This window comes from Plasmodium fragile (genome assembly GCF_000956335.1).
Source record: "Plasmodium fragile strain nilgiri unplaced genomic scaffold supercont1.11, whole genome shotgun sequence".
In the NCBI taxonomy this organism is placed as follows: domain Eukaryota; phylum Apicomplexa; class Aconoidasida; order Haemosporida; family Plasmodiidae; genus Plasmodium; species Plasmodium fragile.
The window spans coordinates 354,305-369,906 of record NW_012192591.1 but is presented as its reverse complement, the minus strand read 5'-3'; the positions used below and the strand labels follow the sequence as shown (position 1 = coordinate 369,906).

General features: G+C 41.1%; 4 protein-coding genes and 1 non-coding gene across 5 annotated transcripts; 2 read left to right on the top strand and 3 right to left on the bottom strand.

The window, feature by feature from the left end:
* Positions 1-889: 889 nt before the first annotated feature.
* AK88_01337 (uncharacterized protein) lies at positions 890-2,197 on the bottom strand (the record flags this gene model as incomplete). Its single annotated transcript, XM_012478972.1, has 1 exon — positions 890-2,197. One exon carries the CDS (start codon positions 2,195-2,197, stop codon positions 890-892), a length of 1,308 nt encoding a protein of 435 aa, XP_012334395.1.
* Positions 2,198-4,151: 1,954 nt separating this feature from the next.
* AK88_01336 (uncharacterized protein) lies at positions 4,152-7,781 on the top strand (the record flags this gene model as incomplete). Its single annotated transcript, XM_012478971.1, has 12 exons — positions 4,152-4,550; positions 4,683-4,731; positions 4,848-4,889; positions 5,076-5,187; positions 5,439-5,529; positions 5,678-5,749; positions 5,943-6,050; positions 6,233-6,271; positions 6,502-6,598; positions 6,757-7,139; positions 7,350-7,445; positions 7,608-7,781. The coding sequence occupies 12 exons, from the start codon at positions 4,152-4,154 to the stop codon at positions 7,779-7,781; spliced, it is 1,662 nt and encodes a 553-aa protein (XP_012334394.1).
* A 1,892-nt stretch (positions 7,782-9,673) lies between these two features.
* AK88_01335 (uncharacterized protein) lies at positions 9,674-11,062 on the top strand (the record flags this gene model as incomplete). Its single annotated transcript, XM_012478970.1, has 2 exons — positions 9,674-10,808; positions 11,025-11,062. The coding sequence occupies 2 exons, from the start codon at positions 9,674-9,676 to the stop codon at positions 11,060-11,062; spliced, it is 1,173 nt and encodes a 390-aa protein (XP_012334393.1).
* Positions 11,063-11,775: 713 nt separating this feature from the next.
* On the bottom strand, positions 11,776-13,326 carry AK88_01334 (uncharacterized protein; the record flags this gene model as incomplete). Its single annotated transcript, XM_012478969.1, has 1 exon — positions 11,776-13,326. One exon carries the CDS (start codon positions 13,324-13,326, stop codon positions 11,776-11,778), a length of 1,551 nt encoding a protein of 516 aa, XP_012334392.1.
* Positions 13,327-14,738: 1,412 nt separating this feature from the next.
* On the bottom strand, positions 14,739-14,810 carry AK88_01333. The gene has a single exon. It is a non-coding gene; the product is annotated as a tRNA-Gln (tRNA).
* Between the last annotated feature and the right edge of the window lie 792 nt (positions 14,811-15,602).

The following is a 15,602-nucleotide window of genomic DNA, read 5'->3' as shown; positions in this document are numbered from 1 at the left end:
CAGCGAAATGGGGCAGCGAAATGGGGCAGCGAAATGGGGCAGCGAAATGGGGCAGCGAAATGGGGTAACGAAATGGGGCAGCGGAGGAAGGATGAACATCCCACGTGGTCGTATGTGACCTGTAACACCCCTAGCCGCATGAACAAGTGCGAAGACAAACCAGCCTACTTAGTCTACAGGGTCCACGCTAAAGAGAGTCAGAAGTGGTCCATGTCAATTAGGAAGAAGTACACCGCAATGTGTAGAGAGGAACGAGTGCAGGGTGAGGCAAACAGATTCACCGTGGGTGGACAGTGTGTAGTCTGTGCGTAATCCGTACCTCACGGGTATGCATACGAATAGCTGACTATGCAGGGAAAAAAACAATCAGTGCCTCTGTCTCATACAGCATAACTCCAATTATGCCATTACGCTGGAATGCCCAGCAGAACTGCTCGCGAAGCAGCTAGGAGGAGAAGGAAGGATAAATACCCTCCGGTATCTCAATGGGATGTGCGGAGTGCTCGTCTATATGTGTGTACAGGGCACAAAAACGAATGGCACATTTACCATAGTTTGCTTTTGTAAAGGGGAAAGGGGAGGTGTAAAAAAAACGCGAGGCAAGTATAGCCAAATCGAGCCAAAATGAGCGGAAGAACGTGTACCTATGTGGACACTTTTACACCAAGAGGGGGGTGCCCAAATGAGGGGGGAATGTGATAGGTGCGGCGCGTGCGCCATGAACATTACACAAAAAAAAAAAAAAAAAAAAACAAAAAAACGAAAAAAAAGGCGCCAAAGGGGGAATTCGCGGGGAGCGCGGGAGCGGAAAAAAAAAAAATTCCAGCACAGGACGATCACTACACATCATTACACACGCGCATGTTAAGCGCAGGCCGCTCCCTCCCCCTTACGCCTTCGCCCCGTCGTAATTCACAAGGACCGTTTTTTTTATCAACTTGTGAAGGGAATATTTGTCCAAGATAGTTTGAAATCGCTCAAAGTCCTTGATGCTGCCCTGTCTGTACTGACTTAACACCAACGACTGGTGCGTCTCACATTTGAGCTTTATAAGTTTTCTGAACATGTTAATATTTTCTACATTGTTAAGGAAAATTGCATGCAATTTTTCAGGAAGGTTATGTAGGTTCTTCAAAATATTATCAATGGTGTGAAATTGTTTAAGCAAATACTTGCTAGTCTTATCACCTATATTTGGGATCCCCGCAATTCCATCCGTTTTGTCTCCAGCCATTATGAGGTAATCACTGTATTGAGCAGGCAATAAATTATGCTCCTGGACAAACGTACTGGCGTCAACCAGTCTGTATTTTCTATTCGGTTGGCATATGGTTATATTCATGTTGTTGTGAGAATCATCATTGTATTCGAGAAGCTGCAGGAGGTCTTTATCACTCGAGACGACAATCACTCTGAATTTTTTTTGTGTAGCCATTTCTGCACCATTTGTTGAGGAATAGTACGGAGTATTTCCTTCCCTAAGTGTATTATTGATACTATCCACAATGCCTGCAATGTAGTTATCACTTTCTACATCCGTGGAGTTAACAGTTTTAATTCCAATCAGGTCACAAAAATCGCTCACTAGTTTGAGTTGTTCATACAATTCTTCAGGATTTTTCTTTCTCATAATTTTATACTTTGCGTAAATTTTTTTTTTTTCATCATTTGATGTCTTGGAGTCAAAAACGATCACCACGTAGGATGGACAAAACAATTTGTACACTTTATTTAATGATTGGATAAAACCATATATTGTACTTAAATTTATTTCACTTTCATTTTTCAAGTATGGCATTCCGAAAAAATTTTTAAATAAAATGGAAGACCCGTCTACTATTAAAAAGGTTTCCAAGTCATTTTGTGTGTTACATTCTTTTTGTGTCTCCGTTGCATTTATTTTTTTTCTAGCAGCATTCAGTTTCATGCATTTGTAAGTGGGTATGTTTCTTTTACTCTTCTCCCCTTTTGTGTGTTGGGCGAGGCTCCATATGTACATTTCTTTTCTGTGTGCACATTTATGCGTTGAATGTTTTTTTCTTTCTGAGGGGAAAACCTGCAGTGGGGTCCTTTTTCTTCTTTCCTTCCAGTTTATCCTCATGTGGTCACCACTACTGGCACTACAACTTCGGTCAACAGCCCATAGTATGCACAATTTTATGGTAAGTATGATAATGGCCCCAAGTGACCTATTCATTTTGTGTTCTTTCGTGTGGCCTTTTCTTCGCTTGTCATTGTTTCAGTGGCAATTTTTTTTTTTCTTTTTTTTTTTTTGTTCCCTCTGTTGGATGTACCATCGTGTTATCACCCTCCGTGTGATTCTACGTTTGAATATATTCACTCGGGTGTGTCAATTGGGAATTGCTGTTTTTTTTTTTTTTTTTTCTCCTTTTGATGGGCGCAAAATGGCTACACATGTATGGGGTGGAGCTTTTTTCGCATTTGCAGTGGCCACGTCAAGCGCAATGTCTGCGCGGGGTTGAGAGGCACTTCCGTTGAATAGTGAAGCGAAGCGGTTAATGGGCTTATGAGGACACCTCCGTTGGGAGCATGGTACATCCTCACTGGGGTGTTGTATTCTTGTCCGCACTATTATTAAATCACCTCTTCATTTCGCTGCTTAAAGGGGGGAGAAATAAAAAAAAAAAAAAAAAAATGTTTGGTTTGTTCTGTTCAGATTGGGAATTGCCTGCTCATTATGAAACGTTATTTTGTCAGATTCTCTTTTTTTATTTTAAAGTACGTACACACGAATAGGCTATGTTGAAATGTGCTGCCTTGTTTTTTTTCCGTTTTTTCGCACTCATTTGGTCTTCCTCAAGCAAAACAACGTAATAGGAAAAAGAAAGTGTGTCTATAAAAAAAGCATAAAAAAAAAAAAATGATACATGAAAAAAAACCTCTTAGAGATGATTATTACAGGACAAGATAGGATGCATGTATTGCTTAAAAAAAAAAAAAAAAAGGAATGAATGAAAGAGAAATAAATAAAGAAAACGCAGATGACTGTCCTCCTGTGTAGATAATAAAAACATAGTAGCCCAGTTATTCTTTCAGCGTGAACACACGTGCGCATATGTATGCACAACACGCATGCACTTCGTAACCCTCCTTCCGTCAAACGTGCCCCCACGTAGGGAGTACACTTTTGGTTCTAACACCCCTGAAGGAGGTCATGAGTGTGTATATTTAATGTCAACATGTGGGTGTACTTTGTGCTGCTATCTCTATGCACAAATATATTTCGTTTTGCTCGTCCCCAATTTATTTGAGGGGACATAACCCCCCCACCTTTCTATGTTTGCGCAGTTGTACAACTCTTTTTTTTTTTTTTTTGAAGCCACCAATTGTTAATTATCTGTGGGGTTGTCCTTGCTTTGTTTTTTTTTTTTTTTTTTGGCGTGTCCCCCCTGTGGTGTTTTACGCAAGTCGCCCCCAGGCTTACGCGGTTGTATGTACGCATACCTGCATGCAAAACCGCCAGTGTGCCACCTGCACGCATAAATGAGAGCATGCGCCAGGGTGGTTTACTTGCGCACCATGGCTTTTATATTCACGCGACAGCGCCCCCTCCTTTTTAATGTTGGCCTTAATTTTTAATTGTCATTTTAAAGTATTTTATGTCACAAGAATGTTTTTGTGAAATTATTTGTTTGTTCTACGTGGTTCATTTGTGGTACCGTGGGTATGTTCCTTTGGGGCACGTGGAAATGTCCTATTCTTTTTGTTCGTTTTTTCGTTTTTTCGTTTCTTCATTTCTTCGTTTCTGCACTTCTTCCCGTCTCCACCTCTTCGCGTCTGAATTGTTTCCGGATAGACAAACAATAACGACTCGCAAGGACACGCTGCAGTCTGTGCAACCTCCTCTCTGTCCCCACTTCCCCACAACAGCGTTGTCTTAGCTTCGAATAGCATCACACGCATATACATATATATATACATATATATGGGGAGCTTTCACCCAGGGAGGCATATTTCGAATGAGTGGTGCATCGTTATATAACCACTCCCACATACATTAATCTACCCCTTGTCGTATGTATTACTCCCCTTTTTTATTTCCTTATAAACCAATTTTCCTATCTCTCCTGTTCCTTTTCCTTTTCCCCTTTGCTTCTTCTTTTTTTTATAAGACTTGATTTGTTTCGCAAATGTTGGAGTATATGAAGGAACGCAAAAAATATGGAAATAATATTCCAAGAAGTTTGTCCTCGAAAATAAATAAAAGCAAAGTGATTCAGAAAAACATATGCTGCAATTACAAGACGATAAAAATAATTGACATATATGAGAACATGCCTGTTAATAGCTTTGGGGTTGAACGGTCTCCAATTAAGGAAATCGTTTTGGCGAACGATGTGATCGTTGTTTTGTTAATTTCTGGAATATCTAGGGCTTATGATGTCGTGAATGGGAAATTCTTGTGCGAAATTAACCCGAGCAGTTATTCAGTCGTCCATACCATTGTCCACAATTCGTACAACAATACCCTGATCGTGGCGTACGCGTCTTTCCCGGCACACCTGCAGTGCAAAGTGATCGATTGCTGTGTAAGTGGGAGAGTAGACAAGCGTGCTCACTAACGATGAGATCTGGCGACATTATATCCATGTGTGGCAAATTGTGTAGTTACATGCCGATTGTTTTTTTTTTTTTTTTTTTTTTTTTTCCCCCGCCAACAGGACCTGAGGATAGGAAGAACGGACTCGTCTAAACTTGGCACCCTGTTCGGTAACCCCCTGTCTTCACGACCACGGCGGGAAGCAAAATGGGGAGCGAAAAACATATCGCAGAGGTGCATGCCCCCAAACCTCCCTTGTTTAAATTTTTTTTTTTCCCCTTTACAGAAAAGGTCATTCTGAGTCACCCTGCCTTCTTTGAATTCTGCGGTACGAACATGGGAACAGGACGTCTCGATGAGCGTGGGTTTGGCCATACCCATGTGGGGCGTGGATGCGTACATGGATGAAGGTGGAGACACGCTTACAACGCATTTTTATGTTGCCTCCTCTACCTACGAAAACAAGCGGATTCATGTTCTTATGGCGACTCCATTTTTGTCCTCCCCCTCGAAGAGACAAACGGACGAATAGGAGCTGCTAACCTAAACACCAACTCGTACACCTTTTGGGACATGCGGACATATGAGCAGGTGTTTGAAATAGAAGAAGAATTTCAGGAAATCAGGTGGGTAAAACGTGGGGGAGCTGTTTCTTTATGTCATCCTGTGCATCTGTGGTGAACACACATGTGTGCATATATAGCAGGCGGGATGCAATGTGAAGAAATATGTGCATGCCCCAAAAGGGAAACAAAAAAACAACATATCGACATAGGCATAGAATTGCACTGTTTTATGTATACTTCCTCCCACCCATCATTAAAAAGGAAAACAGCACCTCATACTTCTTCTTCTTCTTTTTTTTTTTTTTTTGCAGAGTTTCGGACGGATTGGTGGCCATGTTTAAGCAACCCATAAATAACACCATTCCTTTGGCCTTGTTTGACATAGAGAATGGAGAGAGACTTGTATGTCCCGATGTTATGCCTTTCGGGAAATTCACACTTCTCTGCATGTGTATATATACTTGGTTGTATGCTCAAAAAATTGGAGTGCTACATGGGGAATGCTAAATTGGAAATCTTTTCCCTACTCCTTTTTTACCTTCCACAACAGGTCGAAACGACCATATCGATTTTGCCAAGAAAGGAAATGCAATTCCTGGAGCTGCTCATTTCGAAGCTATTGGTAATGCGCTCGAGTGGGTGGCGGCTGGTGTGGCCACTACCGTCACATATATATCTACAGAAGGTTTATATTTCTATTATTTGAATTGTCCATCCCTTCCATGTGCTTAGTGCTTTTTCTGAACTTCACTCCGTTTGTGTTGGCATCATATGGACAAACACGGACCGCTCCTTTTTTTTTTTTACCTTTTTAGATAAAGCAGGAGGGATCCTCGCTACGCATTTACGACTTGTTGAAGAAGACAAGACAGAAGGTTAAAAACACATACACGTTCCAGCCCACGGCTTTTGTATTTTACGATGTAAGGAATTGGAATGAGTACATGTGCAGGGGGGGTGTCTGTTGGGGAGAGGTGATTACGCAAGGTGGCATGCCGAGCGCAGCCCTAACCTGTATGTTCCCCTATCCCTGTTGCAGTTTTTTTCTCTTTCCCATAAGACGCTGCTTATACGAATTTTTGTCCCCGTTCACATCTTCCTTTAGCATCCATCCCCCATAAATGGAAAGGTGTACCACAACCAGGTGAAGTTCATATACATATTTGCACGCATGGATATACACACACACATAAATGCGAGCATGCGCGCGTTGCGAGAGTACATTGTGCTTTAAAAAATTTCGTGTCAAGTGTTAAAAGAAGATCGAACAATTTTGTTTTTAATTTGTGGGTAGATATAACCTACGTGTAATGTAGCAGGGTGTGGAATTATTTATTTATTTATTTTTTTTTTTATATTCCTCCCCCTCCCCAGATAAGCAAAAAGTTCTTTACAATATCGTGGGACTTGATAGAATTTTGGGAGTTGGACGCAAGTGTTCTGAAGAAGATGTATGCCATTCATGTCCCAGGTGTGTTTTCTTCTCCACCCTTTGAAAAGGGGACAAATATCATATCCTGCTTGTCCGTACACATCTACATCCACCTATGTGCATTACATTGTTACATCCCAAACGCACCTCGTGGCTCCCGCCCCATGTTTTTTTTTTTTCTGCCCCCCTGTTGGCAGGTTTGAGAGACCCGGACTTGTGCAACCACAGCTTGATGGCGGAGATCCTGTGCCTATACAGCTCGAGCAGACTACAGCGGATAAGGCTGTGTGAAAGCTTTTTCAATTATTCAGATTGTGCGAACACGACGAGAGCAGAGGCACGCGATATCGCCACGAGAAACATGCGCATGAGTACAAGGGACAGAAGCGAAATATTTAAAACCAGAATACTAAAAAATAATATCCAAGATGAAAAATTAAAGAATAATATAAGTGGGGAAAGTTTTGATTTTGGTGCCCTTTTATTTTTTTCGTTACGTGACGGCGAATTTCTGAATTATACATCTGAGAGTGTGTGTGGGAATTCCGTGGAGGTCCTTGCCTCGAATAGCTCCATGACGGTATGGCCATTTCGCGCAGTGGAGAAGTGGTCACGGGTGGGGTGCAGTACAATCCTGTGCAGGCGACTAGACGGATATACGTCCACGTGGATTACCAAACTTATACCTTTAGGAGAGAACCTGTCGCTTTATTTTCACCTCTACATGGAAACGACAACAGAGTACACATTTGTGAGCGCAAAAAAATTTTTTGTTTTAATTTTTCCTCAGACCATCATATGCGGGGACGATAAAGGCTTCATTCGAATTTTAAGGAACTACCCCAAAATTAACGAGTCGGAAATAAAGAGCGAAAAGAATGTTAGGGTAAGTTTGTGTCCAGGGGAAGAGAGGCGATCTGCTGTTATGCACACACAGAGCGGGCTATCACACAGAGTCATTTGTTGAGGAAAAAACACGGAGTTCCTGTTTGCTTGTGCGCTTTCCTTCGCCCGCTGTTCATAATATACCTCTTCACAAAAATTGCAGAACTGTCCTGAATGCGTGCGCGCAAGTTTGTTGAGGGTATTTGGACTCCCCGAAGAAGATCCAGAAAAAATTTCACGCAGAATTAAGAGAAAACAAAATTATCAACGGCAGAAGGGTTCCGCGAAGAAGGCGAAGATTGAGAAGCGATCGGATAATTGCAGTAGACACACGTGACTGAGCACATGCGGTGTATAGATAGAGGTAGGAGACGATCCAATTTTCCGCGTGCCCCTAACAAACCACATCCCATTTCGTCATTACTGCGAATTCGCATTTTTATAACTGTCCCATTGGCTTTTTTTTTGTCCCCCCCCCCGTGCGATAGCACATGATAAATTAATCAATGTCAAATTAATCTGCACAGAGTTGTAACGTGTGTACATGCTCCTTTGTATGAACGACCACTCGCGTTAGCTTCTCTACTTCACGTTGTTGCTCTTTGTCGCCACACATTTTAGCCACTTTGCATGTGGTAAACAAAAAAAAAAAAAAAAAAAAACAGAATTAAACAAGTGCACATGTGCACAGACACTCAAATGAATGCGCGAATTCGTTTTTTTTTTTTTTTCATTTTTTTTTTTTTTAATTCGTAATTTTGCTCAATCGCATGTGTTATATTCCTTACATGCTTATTTATTTTGTTTGCCAACTGAATGAAAGCTCAATTTTAAAATAACCATGAGGAGGGGGCGGAGGCGCTGCCTAAGTCACGACTTCTTAGTAATAGCGCGCGGTTGTTCACACTTACAAGCTTACATTTAGGGGTCACGTCGCGTATGTTGTTCTTCTTTTTGGTGTACTTTTTTTTTTATATATAATTAAAAATTTTCAACCCGTTTGGTAAAATGCAGTTATAGATGGCAACACCCCCCTGTGAACATTTTGCGATTTTGTCTTTTTCGATTTACTCTCAAGCGACATTGCAAATGAGACATATCAGCCAAGCGGGGCAACACCGTACACGTATCTGCAGTACGCCCCTCTACATGTAGGCCATTTGGAAATATGCCACTGGTATTATAACACGCCTTTAAGTTTTACGCATCATTTTTAGTTCTTTGCGCCCACGTGAAAAAAAAAAACGCCATTTTGTAACGCGGAAAAAATTTCCGACTCACCCCCGTCAAAGGGGTGGCACCAAATTTTGCTTTCCTCAATTGGTAGTGTTAAGCTGCAGTCTCGCATCCCTTCAACCTGCAACGGAGAATTCAAATTGTATTCTTCCCAACTGGCCAGGAAAAAAAAAAAAAAAAGCCGCCTTTCCCCCAGTGGTACATAAATTCCTATGTAGATTTTTTGTACAAGTTCATTTCTGAAAGCACTGAGGTATTTTTGTTCTCCCCCCAGGTTGATAAAAAAAGAAGCAACAGGAAATTGCGCGGTGCATATTTTATAGATGTACTAAAAATAAAAAAGCGCAATATTTTATTTTTATGTAACACTGCACTATGAATGGGTAATCCCGAGCTCGCGATTTGTTTTTTGCTGGGGAAAAAATAAAGAAATAAATGCGCCTTCATAAAGGAGATGAGCATTTTTTTCAAAGAGGAAAAAAAAAAAAAAAAAAAAGTGAAAGGTTTGTATATACCAATACAGAGTTACTACTGTAGAAGGCGCGCATATAAAGATACAACATACAAAACATATTCCTGTGGGCGAATGGCACCTTCTAAGATTGGTAGAGACCACAGTCATGCCCCCCAAGTTGTGCTCTTGTTCAAGAGGGCACTGTTTTTAAACGGACGTAATTAACTATTATAAAAGGGAATAAACGAGAAGAAAAAAAAAAAAAAAGCGAATCCGTCGTGTGGACCCCAAGCCATAATATGTATCTAATTATGAGATGGAAATAATTTGTCACCAGCTAATCTATACATAAATATAGATTACGCATCCATATCGCATGCTGCAACAAAAGAGAGGTAGGACGAATCTACCGTTTTGCGTGCGCTCGTCCGTTTCACCACGTGTGGGTAGCGCTTGAAAGCTGGGGCGAAGAAGAAAAAGAAGAAACTGATTTGCAATTTTTTTGTCACGTTACACCGCTTGAAGAAAGAGAAGCCAAAATGAATGACGACACGATAACGTGGGAAATCCTGGGCAAGGGAAAATGCTCATTTAAGAAAAAAACGCAGACGCAAATGTTCTGCATGAATGAATATAATGTTACAGGTCTATGTACTAAAGTGAACTGTCCTCTAAGTAATAGTGTCTACGGAACAGTCATCCTAGAAAAGGGAGAAATTTATTTATACTTAAAGTACCCGGAGAGGGCCCACCTTCCGAGCTCCCTCTGGACCAGACTCCAACTAAGTCAAAACAAAAAGGAAGCATTCAATGCTATTTATAAAGAAATGAAATACACCCACAATATAAAACAAATAAAAAAATGCATGAAGAGATATGTACGCATGAAAGAGATTTTAAAACGAAGTAGAAAATTAATTTTGCAAAAACAAGTAAAATTGGTTCCCATTAAAAAGAAAACAGAAAGAAGGGATAGGACCCGAGAAAATAAAGCTCTTAAAGCAGCAAACATTTTAAATAATGTTGAAAAAGAATTGCTCAACCGGCTCAATAGTGGGGTGTATGGTAATTTGTATAAATTCTTGACCCCAAAAAAGAAGGTTAAAAATAAGGACTCCGAGTTGGCCAAGCTGTTCGACGAGGTGGAGGACACGCAACGCGTGAAGAAGAAGAAGAAGCAGCAGCTAGAGAAGCAGGAGGAAGAGGAGGAAGAAGAAGAAGAGAATGATGACGACGAAGACGATGAGGGAGAAGATGACGACGATGATGAGGACGATGATGAAGACAATGATGATGAAGAGGAAGAACACGAGGATGATGATGAGGAAGAAGACGAGGATGATGATGAGGAAGAAGACGAGGATGATGATGAGGAAGAAGACGAGGATGATGAGGATGATGATGATGAAGAGGAAGAAGAATTCGATGAGGAAGACGACGATGATGAAGATGATGAAGAAGGGGAAGACGATGAGGAGGAAGAGGATGAACATGTGGAGGACGAGCCCCGAGCGAGGAAAGCGAAAAGGAAGCAGAAATTCGAGAAGGAGTACGTGGACGACGATCACATCAGGACTCTCCAGGAGGAAGGGAAGCTCTTTGATGAAGACGAAGTGGAGGAGTTCGATGGAAGCTTCACGAAGAAGAGGAGCACCAAGGCAGGCGGCAAGAAGGGTAGGCAAATTCATGCGCCAAATATGTAAACGTGTTATAGACACCAGGGGAAGCGAGAGCATGTCATTCATGCAGCTGCTGCCTGTTGCGTGTTGCGTGCTCTGATGGAATGCTCCCAACGGGGAGGAAGGAATGGCTTCTGAGCATATCCGCCCCCTGTCTTTTCACACCATATGTGGTTTACATTTCCCCTTCCATTTTCCCCCCCACTTGTAGGCAAGAAGAAGATTCGAATGGCGTACGAAAATGATTAGTCTTGGAAAATATTAGCAGTTAGGTGGAGAAGCGAGTGTTTATGCTGCTCTGCTGCGCCACACGGGGTGAAGTGCCATATGCGAAGTTATAAGTTAGAAGTGAGCCGTAGTGCTTCTTCATGCTTTTCTTCCAACGCAGGCGCCTCCCATAATTCGTGGGCACAAAACAAGGAATGAAAAAACAAAGGGGCATTTTTTGCGTGTCAAAAATGTGTATCTTTTTTTTTGTATAAAAAAATAAAAATTAATCTAACTCGCTTTACGCGAGCATCCGTTTGGGGCATTACATGCGCATGTGTGTTCATATGTCTGCGCAGATAGGAATGCCCCCAATATTTTTAACGCCCTTTGCGCGTATTCTAATTGGATTCGACGAAGGCATGGCTCGTGTGAGGCGAGCGTGTCATCCTATTTTTCCTTCGCCCTTCTCTTCGCGCAAGAGCTGAAGTGAAGACTGAAGACGTTTTTAAAGTACACGCTCCTGTGTGTGCATGTATGTATGAATGCGTTTTTTTTTTTTTCTTTTTTCCTCCATTTGGCTATTTTGTGAACCGTTTGAATAATTAGTCAATTCTGTTTAGTGTTCTCCTCGTTAGAAGTTCCATTTGCGGTTGCAGTTGCGATTGTCGTTGCGATTGTCGTTGCGATTGTCGTTGCGATTACCATTGCGGTGGTGGCTGCTTTTACCGCTGCACTTGCGCTACGGTTAGGGGTTAGGGTTGCGGCGGCAGGAGGATCTCCCCCGGGGTGGTGTGGTCCGTGTAGGTGGATTCCCGGGCTTGCTGCTGTGACTCGAGCTCGGACTGAAAGCTAGTACTCAATTCGTCCTTGTCCTCGGAAGTGAGGTAACTAGGGTTCAACGTGGTGATGTACTTTTGTTCAAGGAGAATCACTTTAGAAGCGAGGCTCTCCAAGGAACAAATATTATTGTCATGTAAGGAAGCATAATAGCTATATTCTGAAAACAAGGAAAAAATTTCCTTCTTATAATTATCATCATTTTTGTGGAATGAAATCAATTGTTTGCAAAAGACAGTCAAAAAATTGTGCATGTCAAAATTGTAAGTATATAAAATGGAATATAAAATATTTCTAATCATGAAGAGGGCATTTTTAGAAATGACACATTTGTGTATAATACAAATTAGCTTTTTTACATTTGTGTTGACTATCAGTTTAATAATTTTTTTTAACTCCGGGAAATTATTAAGCTTAATAAAGTAAAGCATGGTGAGTATGAGCGAAATGTCGTAGTTGCAACTGCTTATAACATTTTCCACGTAGTCCCTCCTGTCCTTATTGTGATGAATGTCAATATTATACTTATCTTCACACAAATGTAAAAAATGTGAAATGAATAAAAGTTTGTCTGGCTTGGGAATTCGCACATATAGACAATTGTCCAAATGAAGATCATTCAAATAAACAGTGCTGTGGAAGAAAATGATATTATTATTATTTTTGCTCATTTTGCCCATAAACATTTTCCTAAATTGATAATTCAATGAGTCAAAGGCTTCTACAATGAATATGTGAAGGCGGTTTAACTTGTACCTTCCAATTTCCTTCATCAGCTCGTTCAATCCTTTCACATCGTTATCCTTCAGTTGAGGACACATAATGTGTGTAACACTTTTGTTACTATGAATTATGAAATCTTTGGCATCTCCATTTGGGCTTCCCCCCCCATGGTGGTTCTCACTTGAAAAAAGGTCCTCCTCATTATGAAGGTTTACTTTACATATAATGTAGTACATAATTATTATAATGTTATAATTTCCGTAGAAGAAAAACGTGTTAATCAGTGGAATAGTGCTTTTGTTTTTTTTCTTTTCCATTTCGCACGATCCCTCCGTCTTGACATCCTCCGCTAGCGTATCTGCATTATGCGGGTTTGGAGAGGGAGGTTCCCTCTTCACTACTTTGAAGTAGTTCTTTATACTGTTCGCGTTTTCTCCCTGCTTGGCGGTCAATTTTGCTGCCTGTTTCGCCGTCTGTTTCGTGGTCAGTTTCGTTCCTACCTTCGTTGCCAGTTGTTTCTCCGGCTGCTTCGCAACACTCGTGTCTTTTTCATCTCGCCTCCTCGAATTGGCTCTCTTCTTCTTTGCAACATTGCTTCTCTTCGGCGCGACCACCTCCTCCTGGTCTTCCCTGTAGTTCTTTCGAATGTACTCGATTATTTTGCGAACCTTTTGATACACGTCTTCGTTGCACGTTTGAAGAATCGCCTCTATTTCGTGCAGCACATTTAGGTAAAGATTCATTTGCGCTTTGTCAGAGGCGATCCGGTCGGCGTCACGCGATCTGCTCTCCGTCGAGCTGTGTGGTAGGCAATGTGTCAGGCGCGTCGCGTTCGTGTTCCTTCATTTAGTAGGGCGAGCGGTACATTAGGAAATGGGAAGAAACAGAAAAGCGGGGCTAGCCGGGGGATGGGCATTCTGTGCTTAACTTTTTTAATTAAAATTTGTCCCGTTCAAGCTTCTAGCATTTTAGAATTAGCATGTTATCACTTCTAATATATTTTTCTGCTTCTTTGCGATTATTACGTATTATTTATTTTTTTTTTTTTTCACTGTAGCACGGTACACATTTTTTTTTTTTTTTTTTTTCCTTTGCATGCGAGGGGAACTGAGAGGAGGCGAAGGCAGTTCGCACCTGTTCTCGCATTTGTTTTTCCTATCATGTTAGGTTTTCTTATCTACCCTGCTAGGATGGTTTACAAAGTTAGTTCCGCTAAACTAGTTAGTTCCTAGGTCCTACCCACACACACACTCCTGGAGAAGCCGAGAGGCGTCTCATGCGCTGTGCAATTCTACATATGGGAAAATCCACCTTTCCATTTTTGTTCACAAAATGGATGATGCTATTTTGGGGAAGTCTACCCCTCACGGCTGGCACTGCATTGGTATCGTCTTTCCATTTTGTTGGGAAGGTGCACGGATGCGTTTGAGCGTTTACTGTTTGGCATACTTCCCCTTTCGTTTGAGCGTGGTGACAAAAGGAGTGGTTCCCCTTTTTTCGTCTTTTTCGACTTTTTCGCCCTCAAATGAAGCTTCGCAAAAGTGGGCAGCGGCACCCGAACGGCAGAAGGGACATTTAGAGGGACAAAACGGGTTGCCCTAAACATAAACATAAACCCTGAACTATCAGAAGACCCGGACAGGATGTTCTCATTTTCAAAAAAGATGTAGTAAAGGATGTTTTTTTTTTTTTTTTTTTTCTTCCAAAACAGTTTAGAAATGCAATCTTAGATTTTTTTATTCCTACCGATGATGCGCAAAGATGGAATACAAAAAGGGAAAAAAAAAGTCGCCCCAATTTGATATTTTGTGCTTCTTTTTTTTTCCCCTCCTTTGAGGCGTTAAAAGAGATTGGAGGATACCTCACTCAAAAGGGGAAAAAGTAAACATACTACGCGAGTGTATAAATATATGTAGGCGTATGCGTCCAACTGTGGGGTCACCGTGTGTTTCGCATGCCCCTGGAATAGGAACGAATTTTGTTAAATAAAAATATGGCTGAGAAGAGATATTTTTTTTCCCGCCGCATATGCTAAAATAATTTTTGGTAAGGGGGAAAATAAAATATAATTTCATTCTGGCACAAGCACAATATCGTCAATAATATAATAATAATAATCATAATAAATAAAAATTATATAACAAAACAATACGAGAGGTTCTGCTGGGATTCGAACCCAGGTTTGCAGAGTCAGAGTCTGCAGTGCTAACCACTACACTACAGAACCTAGTAATGTAATATTACTTGCCTTTGTCCTTATTATGTATTAATGCTTGGCCAATTATTTTTTTTTGCCATTTGCTATGCCCTTTACCACAATAATGCAAAAAACAAAAAAAAAATTGGCAAATGACTTGCATGTGGTGATTTGAACGAAGATACGTGACGTGCGTTTTTTTTTTTTTTTTTTTTGAAATGACCTTTTTCATTTGGGGTAAACATCCCGGTGCCGCCACGTATGCGCATACACGCATTTTCGTCTGCGTATGTAGGGAATTATCTTCCCGTATGACACTCAGTTACCGCCTCGCCACCTGCATGCGGGGAACCATTCTACAACTAAGCAGGTAGGCAGCAAAAAGGTTTCCTTTTTTTTCCCATGTGGCATTCCCATTTCCAGCACCTTGGAATGGTTAGCACATCATCTCAAGCGGTTCTAACAAAATGAACGTTTCGAAAAAAGGTTTTAAAACGATTCCAATTTGGCTCTCTGTCTCTTGACACATTCTACATCACACTTGTGACTTCCCCGCTAGAACCCTAACAGAGCGGTATTTGGAGTAGCACTTTGATGAGCTGCTACTGATGGGTGGGTTAGTTTTGTCCACTTTCCAACATCTCACCTGGGTGCGCTCTTTTTTTGCCTTATTTTTGTTTTTTTTTAATCCTTTAGATTGTACACTTTTCGAACGGGGGAGAGACAAAAGGAAAAGCTGTTCCCGAGTGTACCTATACACTGTGCACGTAGCTATCATGAAAAAAAAAAAAAAAAAAAAAAAAAAAAAAAAAAAACTTAAGG